The sequence below is a fragment of the Bombus impatiens genome, unplaced genomic scaffold (genome assembly GCF_000188095.3).
Source record: "Bombus impatiens unplaced genomic scaffold, BIMP_2.2 scf_0565, whole genome shotgun sequence".
Lineage (NCBI taxonomy): Eukaryota > Metazoa > Arthropoda > Insecta > Hymenoptera > Apidae > Bombus > Bombus impatiens.
Window position 1 is genome coordinate 463,121 of NT_176984.1, and position 21,440 is coordinate 484,560.

The 21,440-nt window shown below is 29.1% G+C and overlaps 4 protein-coding genes across 8 annotated transcripts; 2 read left to right on the top strand and 2 right to left on the bottom strand.

Moving 5' to 3' along the window:
• Positions 1–542: 542 nt before the first annotated feature.
• Positions 543–1,727, top strand: LOC105681094 (the record flags this gene model as incomplete). Its single annotated transcript, XM_033322139.1, has 2 exons — positions 543–746; positions 1,048–1,727. Coding segments are annotated over 2 exons (573 nt in total), but the record flags the coding sequence as incomplete, so codon positions are not given.
• Positions 1,728–2,208: 481 nt separating this feature from the next.
• Positions 2,209–5,623, bottom strand: LOC100747416 (flightin). 2 transcript variants are annotated; one of them, XM_003491479.4, is made up of 3 exons: positions 5,452–5,623; positions 3,662–3,885; positions 2,209–2,758 (listed from the first exon to the last, which is right to left on the bottom strand). In XM_003491479.4, the coding sequence occupies exons 2-3, from the start codon at positions 3,871–3,873 to the stop codon at positions 2,515–2,517; spliced, it is 456 nt and encodes a 151-aa protein (XP_003491527.1). In that variant the 5' UTR covers positions 3,874–3,885; positions 5,452–5,623; the 3' UTR covers positions 2,209–2,514. The 2 variants fall into 2 exon arrangements, with proteins under 2 accessions (XP_003491527.1, XP_024225167.1); XM_024369399.2 differs by lacking the exon at positions 5,452–5,623 and adding an exon at positions 5,386–5,410.
• An 8,183-nt stretch (positions 5,624–13,806) lies between these two features.
• On the top strand, positions 13,807–18,270 carry LOC100749132 (meckelin). 2 transcript variants are annotated; one of them, XM_024369391.2, is made up of 13 exons: positions 13,807–14,005; positions 14,067–14,225; positions 14,385–14,686; positions 14,745–14,939; positions 15,031–15,282; positions 15,418–15,563; positions 15,695–15,860; positions 15,947–16,231; positions 16,308–16,772; positions 16,855–17,114; positions 17,500–17,680; positions 17,762–17,963; positions 18,034–18,270. In XM_024369391.2, exons 1-13 carry the CDS (start codon positions 13,807–13,809, stop codon positions 18,255–18,257), a joined length of 3,036 nt encoding a protein of 1,011 aa, XP_024225159.1. In that variant the 3' UTR covers positions 18,258–18,270. The 2 variants fall into 2 exon arrangements, with proteins under 2 accessions (XP_024225159.1, XP_033178029.1); XM_033322138.1 differs by having other exon boundaries at positions 13,870–14,005; positions 14,549–14,686.
• Positions 18,271–19,306: 1,036 nt separating this feature from the next.
• Positions 19,307–20,632, bottom strand: LOC100747652 (NADH dehydrogenase [ubiquinone] 1 beta subcomplex subunit 3). 3 transcript variants are annotated; one of them, XM_003491481.4, is made up of 2 exons: positions 20,505–20,632; positions 19,307–19,737 (listed from the first exon to the last, which is right to left on the bottom strand). In XM_003491481.4, the coding sequence occupies exon 2, from the start codon at positions 19,716–19,718 to the stop codon at positions 19,410–19,412; it is 309 nt and encodes a 102-aa protein (XP_003491529.1). In that variant the 5' UTR covers positions 19,719–19,737; positions 20,505–20,632; the 3' UTR covers positions 19,307–19,409. The 3 variants fall into 3 exon arrangements, with proteins under 3 accessions (XP_003491529.1, XP_012244021.1, XP_003491530.1); XM_012388598.3 differs by lacking the exon at positions 20,505–20,632 and adding an exon at positions 20,401–20,433 and having other exon boundaries at positions 19,308–19,737; XM_003491482.4 differs by lacking the exon at positions 20,505–20,632 and adding an exon at positions 20,203–20,345 and having other exon boundaries at positions 19,308–19,737.
• Positions 20,633–21,440: the final 808 nt, after the last annotated feature.

Genomic DNA, 21,440 nt, shown 5'->3' on the forward strand with positions numbered 1-21,440 from the left:
CTGTTAGTTGCTGTTAGTTGCTGTTAGTTGCTGTTAGTTGCTGTTAGTTGCTGTTAGTTGCTGTTAGTTGCTGTTAGTTGCTGTTAGTTGCTGTTAGTTGCTGTTAGTTGCTGTTAGTTGCTGTTAGTTGTTGTTAGTTGTTGTTAGTTGTTGTTAGTTGTTGTTAGTTGTTGTTAGTTGTTGTTAGTTGTTGTTAGTTGTTACTTAATTTTATGAAGAAATTGAAAAAAATTAGGGGCATTTTGCAAAATTATTGTTTAGGGGTATTCCAAGAATTAGTCTAGTAAACGCGTATCTGTCTTTTCAACTTCGATTTTCTCGAAAACTAGATCTAAAACGAAAGAATTTCATTCTACATTCAGAATTTCTTTCCATGTATAAAATAATCTCCTTCAGTAATATTCAGTTAGAATATCTTTCAATTGAAGTTGTTTAAAATATTTTCTTCGAAAACTATAGTTTTTATCATACTATTATACATATACCATTTATTAACTATAAATTAATTATAAAATGTTATTTGATGTCAAGTTGTCTAATATTATCATTCAAATACTTTAGATCCTCACAATATATCTGGATGCCGCAATGACCTATTCGATGACTTGTGTTATATATCTGGGCGAGGAATCGAAGACGATTTTGAAGACAGTTTTGTCATCAACCAACGGCGTTACAAGGAGCGTGCGGCCGCTGCGTTTAACGAAGATCTGGCGGAATTGAGGCGTAAACGAAGAGACATGCAGGTTATATTATTTACATAATATAAAAAAGATCGGTTGAATTTCAATTAAATTCCAAAATCAAGGTCAATTTGGCGATATATTTTTTAAACAAATCTCCATCCACTCAGATATAGAATCACCTTAAAATCATCTCATATACATTATATATATATATAATATAATATATATATATAATGGAATCTTTTATTTTGAATGAATAAATGAGTAATATATGAAAATCTGTCTATAAATTTGTATAAGTTTCATTAAATAACGATATTACAAGAATTTCATAAATTTATGCTGTCATTTATTTTTGCAGGATCGTATTTTCGACGTTATTGACTTGAATGCAGAAATCGAAAAAGCTAGAAATACTCTCGAACAAGCGGATATTGCTTTTGCACAACATGCAACAAAATTCGATAACACAGATAGCTGCGATGACACCAGATTAAAAAAATTCCCTAATATGGAAATTTTGTCAGAAAAACCACAGCCAAAAACCATAAAATTTATAAAAGTTCCTAATATTGATATAGAATCGTGTATGCCACAACCTACAAAATCAAGAAGAGACAAAATCAACTCAATAATGGAACCAAATGAAATTGTCAATCCATTAAATACCATTGCATTGTTACCGTTAAAAAGGAAATTCTCGAATAAAAAGAAAAGTGTTACATTTTAAAAAATTCAGTGAATATTTTAAATTACTATTGTGTTATATAAAATGTACCGATATTATTTAATATTAATATTTAAATAAAACATATATATATAAACCACACGAAAATTTTGTTTTCATAAACATTTGTAGTTTTAATAAACATCATGAAGTATACCACATGTAACCGAGAAGAAAATGGTTGAAAAACATAACTATGAAATAACATTTTTTCATTAGGAGATCATAATGAATGAGAATGCGAAAGTCCTTTGACAAACAGTGGTCTGAATATGATAAATTTTCGAAAAATTTTTAAGAACGAATTTCTTAGGAAACAGCAGGAATTTTTGGTCGAAATTTGGCATTATTCTGAAATTTATCTATGTAATGAAAAGTTCCTACAATATCAAAATTCATTTGCAAAGGTTTCAATCTATATTAGATGTATCTCATTGATTCAAAATATGTATATATAGTTAAATTTACTTTATAACGATATTGCGATGACATACATACATTGTAATAGGTGTATGCAGAATTTGATGTTAGATATAATACATAGCTTATACATATGTGTATGTTATACGTAAATACGTATATACATATGATGTAAGTAAGATATGTGTACATATAAGTATGAGTTACTAAACAAAATTAAATGGTCATATAACAGAATAACGAAGGAGGTTATACATTTTAAATAGGATAAAATGTACCTTTTTTACAGTGTTTCTTAATGACACAGTCTGTGTACTTAGCACAATACAATCCTTATACAAAATTAAGAGATAGAGATTTGAATTTTCTGTGGAATCAAATATAGATAATGACTTCTGGTTTATTATGGTTTATTTATTAGCTGAAGAAATAAGAAATATTTCTCTAGTTTATTTTTGTAGTAAGAAAATCCATTTAGAAAATATTCAATGCTTAAAATTGGTATTAGTATTCGTGAAAAATATATAGTTACGTTTGGGTAAATAATTAATATTATTAGAAATTTGGTATTATAAATTTCATATAGATAAAAACGACTGTAATGTACTTTACATCTATGCTGCATATGTCAATTCTGCCAATATATCATTAAGTTATATAACTTTATTATCAAAAAATAATTTACAAAATTTTCTGATACTTCAAACTATAATATGCTCGAGTATGGTAACTGTAATATCTAGGTTCATGTCTCATATTAATTATATATTTCATATCTGCAGATCGTTTGAAACTCTTGTCGGTATTCTTTTCGTCGTAAGTCCTCATTGCTCGTTCAGCCCACTCTTGTGCTCTGGGAGGTTCTCGAAATATGCCTTTCTCCCGTTGGTTCAGATAATCAATGACATCGTTGTAATAATTTTTTCTAAAGAAAAAAAGAATCAAAAATTCATAGAAATATACTTATAGTACCTAATTATAATTATTGTCATCGTTTACATTAAAAGAATTTATAGATCTTATGAATTATCTTTTTCAATTATTAAAATTATAGCAACTTTTAAATTAGAAGAATTATTTTAGATGTATTATAAATCTTCTCTAAAACTATTTTATGCACTTTTTGTGCATCTCTATGTTTAAATTCTGATAGCTGGTAGCGAATTAATATAAACAAATTGTATAATACTAAATATTATTCACTAGTTTATTTTTATTAAATAAATATTGAAATCTCAATAATATCTGTTCTCCTAATAAAATAGTGAAACTACTTTCAATAGCTGAATTTAATTCGTTGGGTATATTCACAGTATCTAAATTTGATTTCAACCTCAATTTGACATTATAATTGAAGAAGCTGCTGAAATAAAAAGACAACTCCACTTATCAATAATTTATAATATATAAGATCATAATATATAGTAAACCAACAAGAACCAACTCAACCAAATTACTTTTCCAAACCTGCTATAAAGTCATAATCGACAAATATTCATAGTAATAAACTCTTCTACTCTTTTAAGTATGAACCCATACCTCCCTTTCTTATCCAATAAAGAAAATTTAAACATTGAGATACCCTCTTATTGTTGCAAACTCTTCAATTGTAAAAAGAGAAAAGTAAATAGTTTTGTAATTGTAATTAAAATTAGTCAATTTTTTCTTTAAATTCTTTATGAAAATTCATTCTAAATTTAAAGTAATTTAAAAAATTCATAACTTTAAAAATATTGATACTTCAATTTTTAAATGAATATTTGTACTGTAGGACTTTATTAATAAAATGTGAAATATTAATTAATTGAGTTACATTAAAAACCCATACCTATACTCATAAAGATACGCGTAATTAAGAAAGAGAGGGCGAACCCAATGGTGATTGTAGTGCGGTGGTTCAATTTTTTCTAATTTGATTTTTGGTTTCTCTCCAGTCGCTGCATCAGCAGCTGGGGCGGCTGATTCTGCAGATGCTTCAGGAGCTTGTTCCGCCGGGGCTTCTTCGACATCCCATGGCGCTGGTTCCTCATCTGCCCACATATTTGTTCACGTCTGTCAAAAGTAAACTGAGATATAACAACAATTTTTCCTCTTCTTCTTCTAAACTCTTTTTTTATACAGTGAAATTATGTATATTATTTTGATTTTATAGATGTATGTATCGTTATACTTATATATGTATGTATGAGTCAACAACCGAAATGTTTAGGTTTGTTCGAAAGAAAGAGAAATATCAATTATATTTTTTATTTATATTGGTTGAACATATTATTGTTCTACATATATAACTGATAGTTTATAGAAAGATCTAGCGGGTCTCGTTCATTTCAAAGACTCGTTCGCATATTTTAAACACTTATCAATGTTTGGTAGCCTTCTTTCTAAGTAGATGTTACAACTAGTACTCTCGATTGATATATTTAGCTAATGAGATATATTTAACGAATGAAAGCAGGTCACGTTAAAGTACAACAAACTGTTTGATTGTGACATCAATTCCTATTTATTATAACAGAATGCTTTATTTATCGACAATCTAATTAAATCAATTATGTCAATTATATCATGATTTTGATATAATTCCCATATGATATACGATATAATCATACATGTATGAAAAAGCAAATTCAATTTTTAATAGCTCATAATACATTCCCAATTATTCGCAAGCAACATACAAACTTTAGAAATAAAAATAGTATAAATATTAAAAGTGTAATTACTGTGAAAACATTTAAGAAACAGACGTAAGAAAATGGAAGCAGGAAGAGAAGAAACAGAGACAATATTGGAGGAAAAAGTAGGAAAGAACTGGATGAAAGGAATAAAAAGGAAAATAAAGGAAATGTGGGGTAGGAGTGTGAGGAGAGAAAACACGGCAAAGAGAACAAGAAAAAAGAACAAACAAAAGATAGAGAAAAAATCACATAAAGCAAAGTGCTTTGATAGGAAAGCAGGAGATGCACCAAAAATAGGTGTATTTAGTATTTGGTAATAAGAGATAAACAGATTCAGCTGTGCTTCAGATCTTAAATCTGAAAATTATTAGGTTGTAACATAAGTAAATTCAGTTAAACTCAATATTTTTCTTTATTTGACCGAACCTATTTATGTTACAACCCAATAAATTTATAAATAGATACGATAGATACTAGGTCTTAAGTTTATATGTATGATATATTTATACTACCGAGTAGCGAGAAGTAGATATAAGGGTATAAAAACCAAAACCCCCAAGGTCCGAAAAAGCAAATAAGATATCAATGAATAAATATTAAAGGTAATCGATTAACTTTTCATAAAATTGTTTTTATAGTTTTATTAAACTAATAAAATTTCACTAAGCTTAGCAAAAGTTACTATCCAGTTTACTTTAGTTGTCAACATTCAAACTCAAACTTATTAAAGGATTTATACGATAATGCCACGGCAATATCACTTTCAACAAAATATTACGTTCCTCTTCTTTTTATTTTTCTATTTGATTTATTGCACATAAAACAAAATGCGACTTCTTCACTTTCGGACGATTTCACAATAGATTATCATTACCTCACTTATAATTTCAGCTTGTCAATTATACAATATAACGTGTTACAATATTTGAGAAGATAATACCTGTGATACGATAATCACTCCACTAAGCACTTCTTGAGACTGAAAAAAATACTCCCGCGGACTTTGCCTTGTTTCGCTTTTATTTTAGCTTATAAGATTTTCCTTGCCTTCCCACCGGTCTTCCCTTTAAGTAAAAGAAGAGTGCCCCTCTCCGAAAGAACAGTGGCAAAGAAACGACTTAGAGGGAGGATAGAGGGAAGAGAGGTGGATTTTTGGCAGCTAAACTACTGTAATCGTTATCACGCAAGACAACGATCAATTTAATAATCATTGGCCAATTTTACGACTCTGTATCGAACGATCTCTATCTTGGTACGAATTCATTTAATTAAAGCTTAAAGTAACAATTTATGCCATTACACGCAATGAAAGTTGTAGTATATCAAAACATTGCAATTAAAGATGCTTAATTTATAAGAAAAATATAAAGACATAAAAAGCTTTAAGCGATAATGTCAAAATATATATATATATTATATATATGGTTTTTTATTAAATTAGTTTTTTTCTAAACTATCATTAACTTTTTTATTTCAAATAATTTATTTTTTGTCAATAGCAATATTTATTTCTTTTCCTATTATTTAACATCAAAAATGTATATTTAAATGTTTTTATATTTATACACATTATACGTAGGTATATGTACCAGCCAGATATTTCCTATAAGCACAAGCTAACAAATATTTAACCATTAAAAATGGACTACTATAATAAGCTACTGCATTTCATGATTGTCTTTTCTAAGAGATACTCTTTATATTTTACGTTTCCTGATTTAGAAATACTTTTCTTCGGACATTTATCTATTTATATTAAAAAATATTTTATATTTATCACAAGCAACATTAACTTGGAAACATCGTATGCATTCAAATAATCTCTCATACACATTGACCACAAAAAGTATTTGCACATCATTTTACTTATTACTGAATTTGTATCTTACTTCATTAAAACCAGGTACATTTGTTAAATTTCATATCATTTAGAAGTAGAAGGATTCGTAGAAGGATTAAAATTTGATATTATGAAAATAAAATGTAGAAAAAAGCCTTTTATTCATTATGTGCAGGTACTTTTTGTAACCACTGTGCAAAACAACTTTTTAGCGAATTGAGTAGATTACGTACATAACAAATTTATATCAAAATAACGTAAATCTATAAAAACAGTAGCATATTTATGCCAGATTTATGTGTATTCAAAGAAACGTGCGCGCGCGCGCGCGTGTGTGTGTGTAATATACACATACCGCAAACATATACTGCAACATACATATAAATATAAGCAATCCTTTCTTTTCTAATTGTTTTGTACATCTTTGCAAAGTAATTCTTCGTTATTCTTCAGTTCTATTATTTCGTTTCCAATATAATTGTATGTAAGAGTATATGCTTTGCAACGTATGACCGTCATTGTAAGTTCAGTTTATTTATAAATTTGTCGCTATAGAAGGCTTAAACACGTATCAAAGAGTGTAGCGTTATGTCGAAATAGAAGCATTGACATCGTACCCTGGTTTAGTTACTATTCACAATACTAATCATAAGCTACGTTAAAGACATATATTATTCACAAAACTGGCGTTTATTATAGTATATTTGTCTGAAATTGTCATATATAAAATATAAAAAGCAAAGAACACTGAAAGCATACAATAATACTATTCTTTTCTAAGCATTGAAATTGGTAGAATTTTTTCTTCATAATAAGATGAAGTAGACTTATCAGCGTTCTATTTTATTATAGAAAGAGAATTATTGGCGATAGTAAATTTAATAGATCACTTAAAATTTTATCTATATAGATATTTATATGATCGAACGTATATATATACATATATTATATACTATACATACAAAGGCATTTCAACAAGAATCTTAACGGTGTATTTATGCGACATTACTCTAATATAGTTGCAAAAAGTTGAACTTGTTTTCCCAAACTTTCATAAAGTTTCCAGTATGCAGAATATCATATGAAAACTGTTTATCGACGATGGTCGATACCATGATAGTCGATACTTCTTCAATACCATGAAGAAGTTACAAGATTGGATGAGTGAGTGACTTGTAGCAGGGTTTAACAGAATGACCTTGCGGAGTAGAACGAAATGACTTCCTTAGTACATCATATACTTACATATAAAAATATATAAGATCCTGTTTAAAAAAAAGAACTTGACCTCAATATCTTCCTACTATTCTATTGCGAAAAAATACATGGTTAATATATTTATTCTATATACAGGATGATTCATAAATACATGTCAATATTTCAGAGATGGGGACAGAATATCTATCGGAATATCACGAAAATAAGTAAAAGACATCTTATGGACATATGTATGTCCTACATAGCTTAGTTTTCGAGTTACAGACATTTAATGAAAATATTCAAAGTGTCCGCCTTGTACCTCAACACACGCTGCTTAACGTTGAGTTCTGTACTCGCTCGAAAACTATTTTGTCGAAGATTAAGGCCGAATTTACACAATTTCATTTTGAAAGAACACCACGGATGATTCATTGAAAAGCACTGTTCTCATCCTTGTTTCATCCGCAGTGTTTCTCCAGAGTAAATAGTGAATAGAGTAGAGCCAAGCTCTATTTTGGATAAATAGTGAAACAGCACTGACACGTATAAACCGCATACTGAATGCATATTCGGGCAACCAGTTCTAAACCAGTCTAATTAGCCTCCAAAATACCCAAAATCGAGAAAAATTGTAAACAACAATTTTATTGCAGAAAATGGTTCGATAGGTCATTGGAAATGAAACATATGAGTTTGAAACTCATAAAAAGTTGAGCGTCATTGTTTCAAAAAGATATAAACGAGCTTTTCGCATATGAAAAGAAATGTAATAATTTTTCAGAAAAAGGATTCTATTGCGGAATATAGCCATTGGAAAGATCTGCAAAATAATATCCATAAAGTTAAAATCGATCGATACGTTAACTTGCAACAAAACAAAAAACCGGTAACATTTTCTTAAAGATTCTCTAATTATAGCATTATAACGAAAATTGCATATTTAAGAAATTTAAATTATATGACATTTGTTATTGTCACGTAAAATGTCATTTATGTCATTTATGTCATATATAAATAGTGAACAAGAAATATAAAAAATAAGAAACCAAAAAACTAAAAATTTTGAGCTTGAATATAATTTTTGAAAGAATTGATTGTATTCTCTGTCAATACCTCATTGAGCTGCCCCAGATTTTTAAAAATCATCGTTTTACGTCAATTTATTGCTGAGATAATGTAGGTACCAGCAGTTTGAAAGCGCAAATTCAATTTTAGGCGTGTTCGCAGATAAACCGACGCATGTCGCCACTGTTCCCACTGCGCAACTGCTCGCTATTTTGTCCGTATACTGAAACTTCATGACTTATTAAAGTTAAAGCAGGTTTTCTGAAATAATTCATTCGAAAATTGAAGGGCAATTAATTCCACTGTTTTACACTTTGTGAAATTTTTAGCTCTTATTGTTAAGAATTACTTTTTTGAAAGAAAAAAGTTATCTCATGAAAGAAAACTTTTCTGTAAATTCGTGTAATAATAATAGTTTTTGATTGATTTTATTGCCAATTCGCTATGACAAAAATTAAAAGAATTGTTTCATTCTTTTAGAGGAAAGAAACATATTTATTTTCCAGAACCACTTTTAGATGATTTAATTTAGAAATATTACTTCATTTCAAAATGTATACGATAGTGCAAGTATTAAAGAATAGAAAGCATGCTCACAGCTTACTATGCAACTTATCAAAGGCGGAAACGGTCGACACATCAAGCATAAAAAGAAGATTAAAAAGGAAACACCCAACAGATCTCACAAAGGACATAACCTAACAAACACGATGATGGTACCCCGCTGGGAGTAGCCACCCACATGTTATATTAGTATACAGCTACAACATTTTACCAAATGTCCTACTGGACAAATTGTAAAATCCAAATAAATAAATAAAAAAAATTAAAAAAAAAAACTTATCAAAGCTATAGAAACTTAACTTCTACGGAGACCCTTTTGGGATGAGGCGAACAATTTTGTACAAAATCTAACAAAAATTTCAAACTGAAATTTGGCACACTTTTTATGATTACCAAGATCATGTTTTATTAAAATTTTAAAGTCGTGCGTTCAAATCTCTGTGAATAACAAACGAGTGAAAATGAGGTCTATTTTGACAGTTTTTATTTTGTTGCAAGTCAACGTATCGATCGATTTTGATCTTATAGGTCTCATTTTGCCGATCTTTCCTACATTATGCCTGCATTTCTCAATCTAAATTTTTTCCTGTAAAATCACTATTTATCTTTTTATACGCGAAAAACATGTTTTTCGTACCTATATGCCTTTTTTTAACTACGACGCCCAACTTTTCATAAATTTGCAACACATACATTTCATTTCAAATGATCTTCCGAACCATTTTGTGTAAAAAAATTACTTTTACAATTTTTTCCGATTCTAATTCGACTGGTTTATTCGCATTTCGTACATATTTCGTAGACATATCGTAAAATAAATATAGGTATGAATACAAATAAACTAAAATTTCGATTTTTTGCAAATTAACGAATATAATCATCATTGATATTTGAATACCGCTCCCGATTAGCTATACATTGTAAAACCAGCAACGTGCTTTCATGGAAAGTTGTTTCATATGCATTTTATATGTTTTCCTTACAATAAATAACATCGCTAAATTTTTGGTTATTATCAAATATTAACAATCAATTGAAAATTTGTCCGTCATTATAATATTAGTCATATTAATATATCCACGGTAACTCTGAACACTGGACAACCTTTTATTTCCTAACGAATTTTTCTTATATTATTATTTTCCGAGATATAAAGAAGTTCGCTTTTTAAGCAGCACTATATATTTCTCTATGAATCATCTGATAGTACTTCTGAAGACAGGTTCATCAGCCTTTCATCTATACAATTTCAATTAGTTTTTGAAGTATTGAGCTTACAAATTTACTGATTTTTAGGCAAGAAACTTTGTTAGAGTAGGAAGCTCGGATGGCGCTATGTGTTAAACATTGCCTTTTGAAACAGATACAAAAGCTCTGTATCAAGACGGCAATTCAGCATGGCATACAGGCATAGCTTGAATTAGCGCTCACAATCAGCGGATATATTGAGGTACCAGGCACTTCGAATATTTTCATTAATCATTCATAACTCGAAAACTAAGATATATATGTCGGAGATGAAAGGGCACCGGAGCCTTCCCCTGGAACTTCGGGAAAATCCGTAAAATCGTAATTAAAGTTTACAGTTGTAATTAAACAATTTGCCGTCATTCTGCCCAATGGTACTTGTTTGCGATTTGTGATTGTTACGTCGCGTAACACTCTACCTAGCCCAGGCCACACATCGCGGGCAAGATGGCAACCAGATGTCTTCGGATACTCACGGCGTACCCTCAATAGCATCAAGTACCTTCCATAAATCTCATAGATTTCCTAGTAAAGGTCCTTCAAACCAAACAAACGTCTATTTCCGAAGAATTTCTAAAGACTATTGTCTACCACGGCTGGACAAGGAAAAGTTAGTTTTTCTCACGTATGATGCAACTTTCCTCCTACTACCCACTTTCTCTCGAGGGCGGTTAAGACCCTTCGTTTAACCAATTAACGACGAAGCCTATTTCCCTCACTCTCTTAACTAACATCGGCACCAACAAATCCGATGGTCCCGTGCGCTAGACACACCCATCCTTAGCTTTCCTTCGTCACAACATCGTCTCCGAACGGACTGATTTTACATCCTTCGAACGGTCAACATCCTTTAACCGGGTATACACAGCCGTAGATCGATCACTCACTCATCTCGTACATACGCACCAGCGTAACTGTCTTCGTTATAAGTTGTTAGAATAGACGGTGATATATAACTTACTATACTGTGTCATATTCATTCAACCACCTCTGTTATCTTAACCGAAACAGGGGAACGACTATTTCGCGGCGTCGATTAACCGAATCGTAGCGAGAATTGACGCCTCTCGCTGACGCGTTTTCCTCGCGACCGCGTCTCTCCGCGAACGGTCGTAACAATGATACTAATGCAGAAGCATTGTTGCGAACTTACAATAATTTTCTGATAATCATATTTATCATTTTAATAGAATCTTTATATTTAGATGTTTCATCTTATATACCACTTATGCCTATATGTAAGAAAATGTGACGCTATCACACAGTGACATTGTAACACTGAACTTCATACGTGAATTCATTTCTTTATTTTCAAATGGATTTAAAATTCATCAGTTAACAGTATCTTTCATTATCAAAAATTGCATGTTGGCTATGTTATCGCATCCTTGTTACACGAAGAACGTAATTACACGTTAAAAATAATGTCTAATTTACGTAGAATTAATAAAATTTCTGTTTCTATTATAATTAAAATGACTACACTAACTCAATCAAAACAATCAAAATGTATACAAATTAAAAGAATATTATTTGTTTATAATTATTGTGAACAATAGCTATTTCTATTAAATTAATATTTGCTAAACAAATAAAAAATAATTCAAGCTTAAAAAGAATAGAGTAATAATATGGGAACGTACATAGATTCGTTTACATACGTTAAAGTATGTCTTCAAACAATATCGTTCGAGGGGTTTAACGTTTATCGAATCAATTCTTTTTTGTTTTTCATCCGCTTATCTTCTAAGATATATTCACGTAGGAAGAAGTAACTTATACACATATATATGTGAATATGTATTGTAAATACAGCTTTTTATCTATCGTGCTTGACCTCTACATAATGGTACTATCAAATACTAATAATATAGAGAGGTCTCGTTACAAACGATTGTAAAAACGTTTCTCATATTCGACAAGCTCGTTCATTTCTCATTGATGCAAATTCGAAACAGCATTACGATTACTTATGTAACGATAAGATAACGGTATTTTACTTGTAGCAAGTTCCAAGCGCAATTAATGAAAACTTCGCAAGGATTCTCTAGGAAATGTTAATTCCTAACGGCACAAGGCGTATAAACTGACAGTATTTTGCAGTTGCGAAATTTTGTACCTATTTTATTTGTAAATATTCTGGAACAGAAATTGTTGACAAAGAAAGGTATAGCACTCTATAATATTTAGTCAATAAAATAATTTTCCGTCTAGATTATATCTTTTTAATTATATTCATAGGAATAGGAATTTATAGATATAAAAGTCTATATATAGTAACAACGTACTATATACGCATCATTGTAACTGCCTTCGTTATAAGTTGTGGAATAAACGGTGAAATATAACTTATTCTGCTGTGTCATATTCATTTAACCACCTCTGTTATCTTAACCGAAACAGGGGAACGACTACTTCGCGCCGTCGATTCACCGAATCGTAGCGAGAATTTACGCCTCTCGCTGACGCGTTTTCCTCGCGACCGCGTCTCTCCGCGAACGGTCGTACCATTTGGTCCTTCGAGCCGGATCATCAGTGGCAGTGGATAGTTTTGTCACCCATCCGGTCGAAACATTTGGTCCTTCGAGCCGGATTCAGTGACAAGTGAAAAGTGTGGACACGTAACCGGTCGAATCATTCGATCCTCAAAGCCGCATCACGCGTCAAGTGAAAAGCGCATACCAGTGACACCCACTATCATACAGTGCCACGTGAATCCAACATAACCAGCAGCGGAAGCGTTACCCCCCAGCGAGGTCAATAACGTCAAGGATCGTCACCCTTGAAGAGGTATAATTCGGTGGTTAAAACGCAACCACGCAACCTCCTGCCGCAATTGGACAATCTTCAACAGAAGTAAGTTATAACCATTCCACTCTTAATTATCTAACAAATAATGGCCACCGAAAACGAACTTACCGCCTTGCGTCGACGCCGGGGTCATTGTATCAGCCACTTTACACGCTTATCGAAAAAACTGGTCGAAATTGAACAATCCGGCTGTCCGCGAGAGAACGAGCTAATTCAAATCAAAAATCTGGAGCCATCGTCATTTGCATCCATGGCTAATTCCCGAGGAGATACCTCGGCCGCCCCCAACCTTACTCCCGATGGCACTCCGACATATATATGTTCATATACATTTTTTACACGCGCGCGCGCGTGTGTGTATATGTGTACTTCAATATTTACTATCGTATTTGAAACTTTGTATTAGATTCTTTGTTGTACTTTCTTAAAAAATAAAATACGTAAAAGATTATCTACATATATAGGTAAGATATTACAAACTTTCATGACCGGTTACTATAGAAACGAAAGTCGTACACAAAGTAAGTAAGTACATACATACGTGTATAGATATCAGATGTACACAAAATGTGTCGTTTTACAAGAAAAGATATCTTTTTCTATTTCTTAATCTATTCGGTAAATTTTACCCAAATTGTTGCTGTGAGTAAAGAATTATTTGAATATTCTCAACCATCGAAATGTAAAAATAACGAATATTTTGATACCACATCACTTACCTGCATGCCATGTGATGCCAATAAAAATTTAAAACCATCTGTCGACCGTGAGTTTGAAATTAAATTTTTCAACATTTTATTTAAATACTTAAATTATTCCTTTTATAGGATTACGATGTATATGTAACAAATTTAGTAAAAAAATTGGTTTCAAGGATGGTTATCCCGTATGCATATTTTGTGGCATTAATGCTACAGTAACTTCGGATGGGAACGACTGCATATCATGTAACACGACGTGTAGATGCGCCCCTAATGAAATACAAGGTAATAATTAAAGCATTTGCAATAGACAAAAGTATTTATGTATTAGCATTTAAACCAAACTACTTTAAATTACATATTTGTAACATATTATCTATTGATTAAATTGCAGATTCTTTAATTATTTATATTATTATTAGTTATATTTTAATCATTTTACAGTAGATAGACACTTAGATGGAACGTTATTGGATACTATACATTGTGTTCCATGTATCAATAATACTTATCCATTTTTGGATGTATCTAGATGCTTGCCCTGCAAAAATTTTAAATATGATTATTATCAAACTGATATGTATTTAACAAAGTACCATTATACACAGCTACAGAATTATTGTTTACATAAAAGTACTTCTGTTGATAAAGAGAATCTAAAACCTGCATTTCAAGTGAAGTTTAACAGTCAAAACACAAATAATTATTTTAGTAATGAACTTCAGACTGCTATATATTTTTGTAAGGTAAGAGAGCAAATAAGAATATAAAAATAAGAAAATAATAGTACACGCATATTTTTAGAAAAGAGATAAATTAGCATGTGAATATTTATCAAACATATGTGTTTTAAGTCTTTATGGTAATGATATTGCATGCAAGTTCTTTATGCAAAAACAAAAATCACCTATATGGTTATTTTATAATAAAGATGAAGCTACAACTGTATTAAATAGCAAACAAATTACGCAAAATTATAGCTTGATGAAAGGAGACAAGGTATGTAACACATATATATGTATTTGTAATATTTGTAACAATCTATTACTTAAATGTATAATATTTGATAATATAAACCATATCTTTTTAGGATAATATATTAAATTTTACAGTTGTAACATTCTCTTTACATGGCAATTTCAAATCAATTGGTACACCTAATATTCCATGCAATTTGTTAGAGCATGTTAAATTTGGTATTAATTTTGAAAAAAAATGTAAATTTGCAATTAAAAATTTACTGCACACAGAGATAGAATTTCTATCTCCATACTTAACATTTATAAGAGATAACAAAATTTTAATGTATGCATTACCTGTATTTGTTAAAAACATTAATCAGGTAAGAAAATCAATTATGAAGTAGTCAATAAATTTAGATATAAATACTTGATTACTATATTAGATTGTAAATGGTGCTTTGTGCATTATTTTATGAAAGTGTTTTAAAATATATATAATCCTAACAATTTTACAGAATCATAATAAATTATCAGATTGGCAGTTAGTTCGAAAATTTTTCTTTGTTGATAATATTAGTGGTTTTAAAACATTATATAATCTCACAAGTAACAATGGTGATGAACTGTCTGTATTACGTTATATGAAATCTTTGAACGTAATGTGAGTCCTTTACCTACTCTTTATAATTTGACTTTATCAAACAAAATTTGATTTTATCAAACAAATTATATATTAAATTTAACACATGACTACTAAAATAACAAATTTATATATTATAATACTTTTTACAGAATTAATATTCAAAGTACAAAGGATAACAATAAAATATTTCCTCCATTATTAATTATTGAATATGCTGAATTAACATATGAACAGATTGATAAAATTATAGAAGTTACATTAGATTATAAAATAAGATTCACTCTAAAAGATGAGAATATTGATTCACATTTCATGGTAAATATACAAAACAGTAATAAGAAGAAAATAACAATAAGATATATTTATAATATTATTATTGTTATATGTATATTCGTTCCTAGATAATTATTGGGATTTTGTCAGGATTAAGTTTCATTTTATCTGGGATAAAAACATGGAAATACAGTAAACAACATCACGCTTCTTCCATTAATGTATTTGTACTTATTTGGTTTTTTATTTACACTATGTCTGCTATAGGAAGCATAATTATTTTGTGTTTGGTTATTTTATGCCTATATCTATTTATGTTTTATAAAGGAAAAACAATACCATATATCCTCTTCTCTGAAGATATCAATGAAAAGATGATAAAAACATTTAGTACAGTAGCATTTTTTTCTAAAGTAAGTATTTAAACATAAAATATAAATATACAATTAATTACTTTAAGTATTTCAAATTTATTAATTTCTAATTTAGCTTATAGAAATATTTGGATTTATTTGTCAATATTGGAATACTGATATATTCTTTATTGATTGGGAACAACCAAAAATGACATACAATCAATGTAATGATCTTCCATATGTACCTATAAATGAATTCCATAATGATAAACTCTCAAGGAATAAATTAAAACATTTGCAAATGTCATCAGAAACAATAACAGCTAAACGCAAGAAAATCTTGTATAAGTTAAATAAGCATAATAACTTCAAAAATTTTAACAAATCTTTTCCAGTTAACAAGCACAAAACTAATATTTCAATTACAAACTCGATATCAAAAAGTTCTGATCAGATGATAAATAAAAGTAGCAATTTTAATAATTCATCTATTAGTATATGGAGGACATACTTTATTGCAAGTCAGTGGTTAAATCTTCAAACTGAAAGAAAGATAAACATAAAGATACAATTGCTTGTGGTTTTATGTATTTTTCAGGTAAATTATTTTATGTATTTTTTATGCAAGAGTAAGTAGCGAGAAATTAAATGATTAACATTAAATTTTATATTTCGAATAGGTCATACGACTGTATCCATGGATTCTTGGGATACCAGAAATAATCCCAACATTTTCTGAAGATTGTAATTTTATTTTATATTTTACAATATGTATCTTAATATATATATTAACTTATTCCATCCAGTGGTTAGTGTTCATTGTATTCTATGAACAATGTATTGCAAACAAAATGCAAGAATTTATAAATGTATGTTCAATTGCAAACATCAGTGTATTTATTTTACCATTTAATTATTATGGTTTTTATATTCATGGAAGGTAATATGCATTAATAAATATAAATATACAGAGTGGTTGGTAACTGGTGGTACAAGCGGAAAGGGGGCGATTCTACGCGAAAAAAGAAGTCGAAAATATAGAATAAAAATTTTTCGTTTGAGACTTTGTTTTCGAGAAAATCGACTTTGAATTTTCGCTCGGTACGCGTGCACTTTATCACGTCTCGTTATAACGGATCTCACTGTAGATCGTTGTCTCGATGGAAAAATTAAAAAAAAAAAAATTAGAAAAAAGATTTTTATTCTATATTTTCGACTTTTTTTTCGCGTAGAATCACCCCCTTTCCGCTTGTACCACCAGTTATCAACCACCCTGTATAGAAGTAAAGTGCTTATAATTAAATATTTTCATCATTTCACAACAGATCAGTGCATGGATTTGCAGACACAGACTTACGTACTTTAATTAATGATTTACAAATGGAAAAAAATAATTTATGTGCACATAGAGGTCTTGTACCAGGAACAACTCAACAAACATTTATATTGTACTTAACAAAAACTTTCAGAATTACTTTTAACAAAAGTTTAGAGCTGATGAATATCGTATGTATAACGCAACTTTAGCTAACATTTCTTAAAATTTATTTTGCGAACTAATTATTTATAATTTTTACTTCTTTTCAGGAACCAAGTAATTTTATAAGGACTTATTATTCAAATTGGGAATATATTTTCAATAATCAATTAAAACTGAAAGAATATCTATGTAAATATCTAGATCACAGCATAACAAATGAAGACTATGCCATTAAAGAACAACATTTTTTTGAGAAGTTATTTAATATAGTATTTTCCCACAACGAAGAGAAATCAATTTTCTATATTGGTAATGCTTCTTTTAATAGAAAAAGAAAAAAAGTAGCTTTAATGATAACTCATATATATAATTTTTGCAGATAATAATTATTCTTTCAGTCAAGTATTATTATATGGAAATGAGTGGTTATTTGCAACATTTGAAATTTCAGTATTTACTTTCATTATTGTGTTATGTAACGATTGTACATTAGCTATTATAATTACAGTATTAGTGTCAATGCTGTTAGTTGTGATAGTAAAAGAAAATGGCAAAAAAAATTTAAATAATCATACATTATTAGATAAATTGTTTTTTATGTAAATGATTTGTATTATTCAAATATTGTGACATATTTTGTATTTAATACGTTTATATTAACATATAATACTTACTATTAATTTGTATAGGCTATTTAAAAAATATATATGTCATAGGTTTACCAGATGATTTCACACCTTCCATTTAAACCATAGGTTTAATAGAAATTTGTTTAAAAAAAGTGCATACTACAAAATAGATGTTGACCTTAAATTTCAAGGCCAAATTTCATTCTACTCATTACAAGGACAAAACTTGTTAAAGGAATCATAGATCGCAACGTTTCAACTGTTCAAAGTCAAGTTTTACGATATACACCATCTTTTAACAAATATCCACCGATCCGAAGATGTAAAATCATCCGTGAAAGCTATGACATATATCTTTTGAATCCTTACAATATGGATTTGTATAATGCAACACGCTGAAAAATTTACAGCAGAGTTCGGCATTATTTAATTTTTTTATCCAAATAATAAATAAATTATTCGAAACTTTTATTCACAAATAAATTTATTCACAAATATTTAATTATTCGTTAAATTCGTAATTAGGAGTTACTATTTTCCTTTCATTACTTGTATATTTACTCATGAATGACGCAAATAAAATCATAGTGCGTATAATCTCGCTATGTATTGTTTGACAAAAAATTAATTACGAACTGTATTAATTACGAACGAAGACAAATTTTGCGAATAAATAAAATTATTCTTCATTCACAAATAACGATTGCTATATTTATCTTTGTTTGTTATTCATTTGGATAAATTTTGCCTGACTGATATGTAACAGTTCTTGTATAATGCAGTAAATAAATAAAGATACTTTCATACATGTATAAGTTGTAAAGTTCATATTAACATACGGTTGACTGCTCACGAATAAACTCGTATTTTTATGCACAAACACGTTGCAATGTTATACGCGTTAATCTTTACATGAAATAGCTGGTCAACAATGTATTAAATAAGAATATATTCCTTATGTTATATATGAACCAAGAACTGCATGTTTATTGGAACTGAGTGGAAGAATTCATTACTCTCATCATTTAAATCTCAAATTATAATTTATTTTTAAAGCTATAATACATATAACAGTGATTTAAACTGTTTAATATTTCCTAGCCATCAAATATGTCCTCATATAATATTAATGATGATCATCATTGTTATGATGTTTATCATGTCTGCCATAAGTAATTCCAAAATATTGTTCTATGCCTATTGTTACTAAAAATGCTGCAAATCCGGTTAGCATACCGGTGGTAAGTCCCTTAAACACTCGGAAGAAATGTGATTTACCAGGTAGTCCTGTATAACGCCAAACTTCATTTCTTAACCAAGGGTCCTTCAACCCAAGTTTAGCTAGTTCCTCTTGGACCATTTTAAGCTGTGGCACATCTTCTACTTTGTATATATCAGGACTTGGTATTTTATACCCATGATCATGACCTCCCATTTTTTCAAAAAAGTTGTATCTGAAATTAAATTATTAATTTATAATCAAATATTTGAACAATAATCATATGTTACAAAAAATACCTAAAATGTAGGATAAACAAATCTAATTTATAAATGCAATTTTTAGGTAATTAAAACAGATGGAAATACATAACTTTGTTAAGTCAGGCATTACAATTATTGTAAGGTTAAGTAAATATATACACAATACATAACATGCTTTTGTATAGAAATACAAAATTTTATATAGAACACACATATAATAAGATGAATTTAAAGACCTCATATATTGAAATACAATAACAAAATATAAGTGAATTTATTATTAATATGAAAATGTATTAATTTAACACATTACTCATAATTTTCTTGAAAATTTAATCTGTTTATTACACAAAATTTATGGTCAGAATAAAACAAGAAATTAGAAAAAATTATCTAATGTAATACAAAACTGTAGTTATTGAATAAAATTATTTAACCTTTACATCAACAGAACAACTTATTGTATGCGTACAGTTTCAAGCACGTTTTGCATTATGCTTAAAATACAAACACTTGATATTTTTATACTAATTATTAATACTTTGTACAAAAGAGGTTGTACAGCTTACGTAAGCCACAAATTGAGTGTTAAGGTTGGTATATTACATGTACTTTAAAAGCAAAATCCTTATTATCGTCATTCTACAATGTTAGTTTGATTTCATAAATAAAGATAAGAATGGTATTTACAGTTTTACAAAAACGAAACATTTATACATACAGAAAGATGTATACATACCTTTAAAAATATTTGAAGATTGTTCGATTATACAAAATGGTAATATACATACATATACACACGTCAATTTTGACGCATGCCGCATGCGCAATCTTGTATCTTGGATGTGAATAAATAAAATTTTGACTTCGCTAAATAATGCATATTTTAAATTATTCTTACGATTAAACACATTTAAATTTTAATAAAAATTATGAAATTATTCACAGAATATATATATTTGTTAGTAATTTCACAAATACATATTTCTAAATAAACTAAACATTTATCTTAAATAAACATATAATTTTTTTAATTATATATTGAATTATGACTTTAAAATTTGTTAACGAAGGTTTACTATTCATTGATATCCATTGAATTATGAATTTTGAGTTATTTAACTATCAATATACAGGGTGGTTGGTAACTGGTGGTACAAGCGGAAAGGAGGTGATTCTACGCAAAAAAAGAAGTCGAAAATATAGAATAAAAATTTTTCGTTTGAGGCTTTGTTTTCGAGAAAATCGACTTTGAATTTTCGCTCGGTATGCGTGCGGTGCGTTATAATGGATCTCACTGTAGACCGTTGTCTCGATGGAAAAATTAAAAAAAAAGAAATTAAAAAAGAAAATTTTTATTCTATATTTTCAACTTCTTTTTTCGCGTAGAATCACCCCCTTTCCGCTTGTACCACCAGTTACCAACCACCCTGTATATTGATAGTTAAATAACTCAAAATTCATAATTCAATGGATATCAATGAATAGTAAACCTTCGTTAACAAATTTTAAAGTCATAATTCAATATATAATTAAAAAAATTATATGTTTATTTAAGATAAATGTTTAGTATATACGTACAAAAATAAATATATAATACATAAATATGTGCAGTACAAAAGCAAAAACTAAACAGAAAATGTTACATTTTACGTAAATCACATACAAAATAATT

Bases quoted from the DNA above. Each gene is read 5' to 3' on its own strand.
- LOC100747416 (XM_003491479.4), bottom strand. From the start codon at position 3,873: ATGTGGGCAGATGAGGAACCAGCGCCATGGGATGTCGAAGAAGCCCCG. The intron at 2,759-3,661 runs GTATGGGTTTTT...TTTTTTCTTTAG, and splicing joins GCGTATCTTTATGAGTATAG to AAAAAATTATTACAACGATG.
- LOC100749132 (XM_024369391.2), top strand. From the start codon at position 13,807: ATGTGTCGTTTTACAAGAAAAGATATCTTTTTCTATTTCTTAATCTAT. The intron at 14,687-14,744 runs GTAAGAGAGCAA...GCATATTTTTAG, and splicing joins CTGCTATATATTTTTGTAAG to AAAAGAGATAAATTAGCATG. The intron at 15,861-15,946 runs GTAAATATACAA...ATTCGTTCCTAG, and splicing joins ATATTGATTCACATTTCATG to ATAATTATTGGGATTTTGTC.
- LOC100747652 (XM_003491481.4), bottom strand. From the start codon at position 19,718: ATGGGAGGTCATGATCATGGGTATAAAATACCAAGTCCTGATATATAC.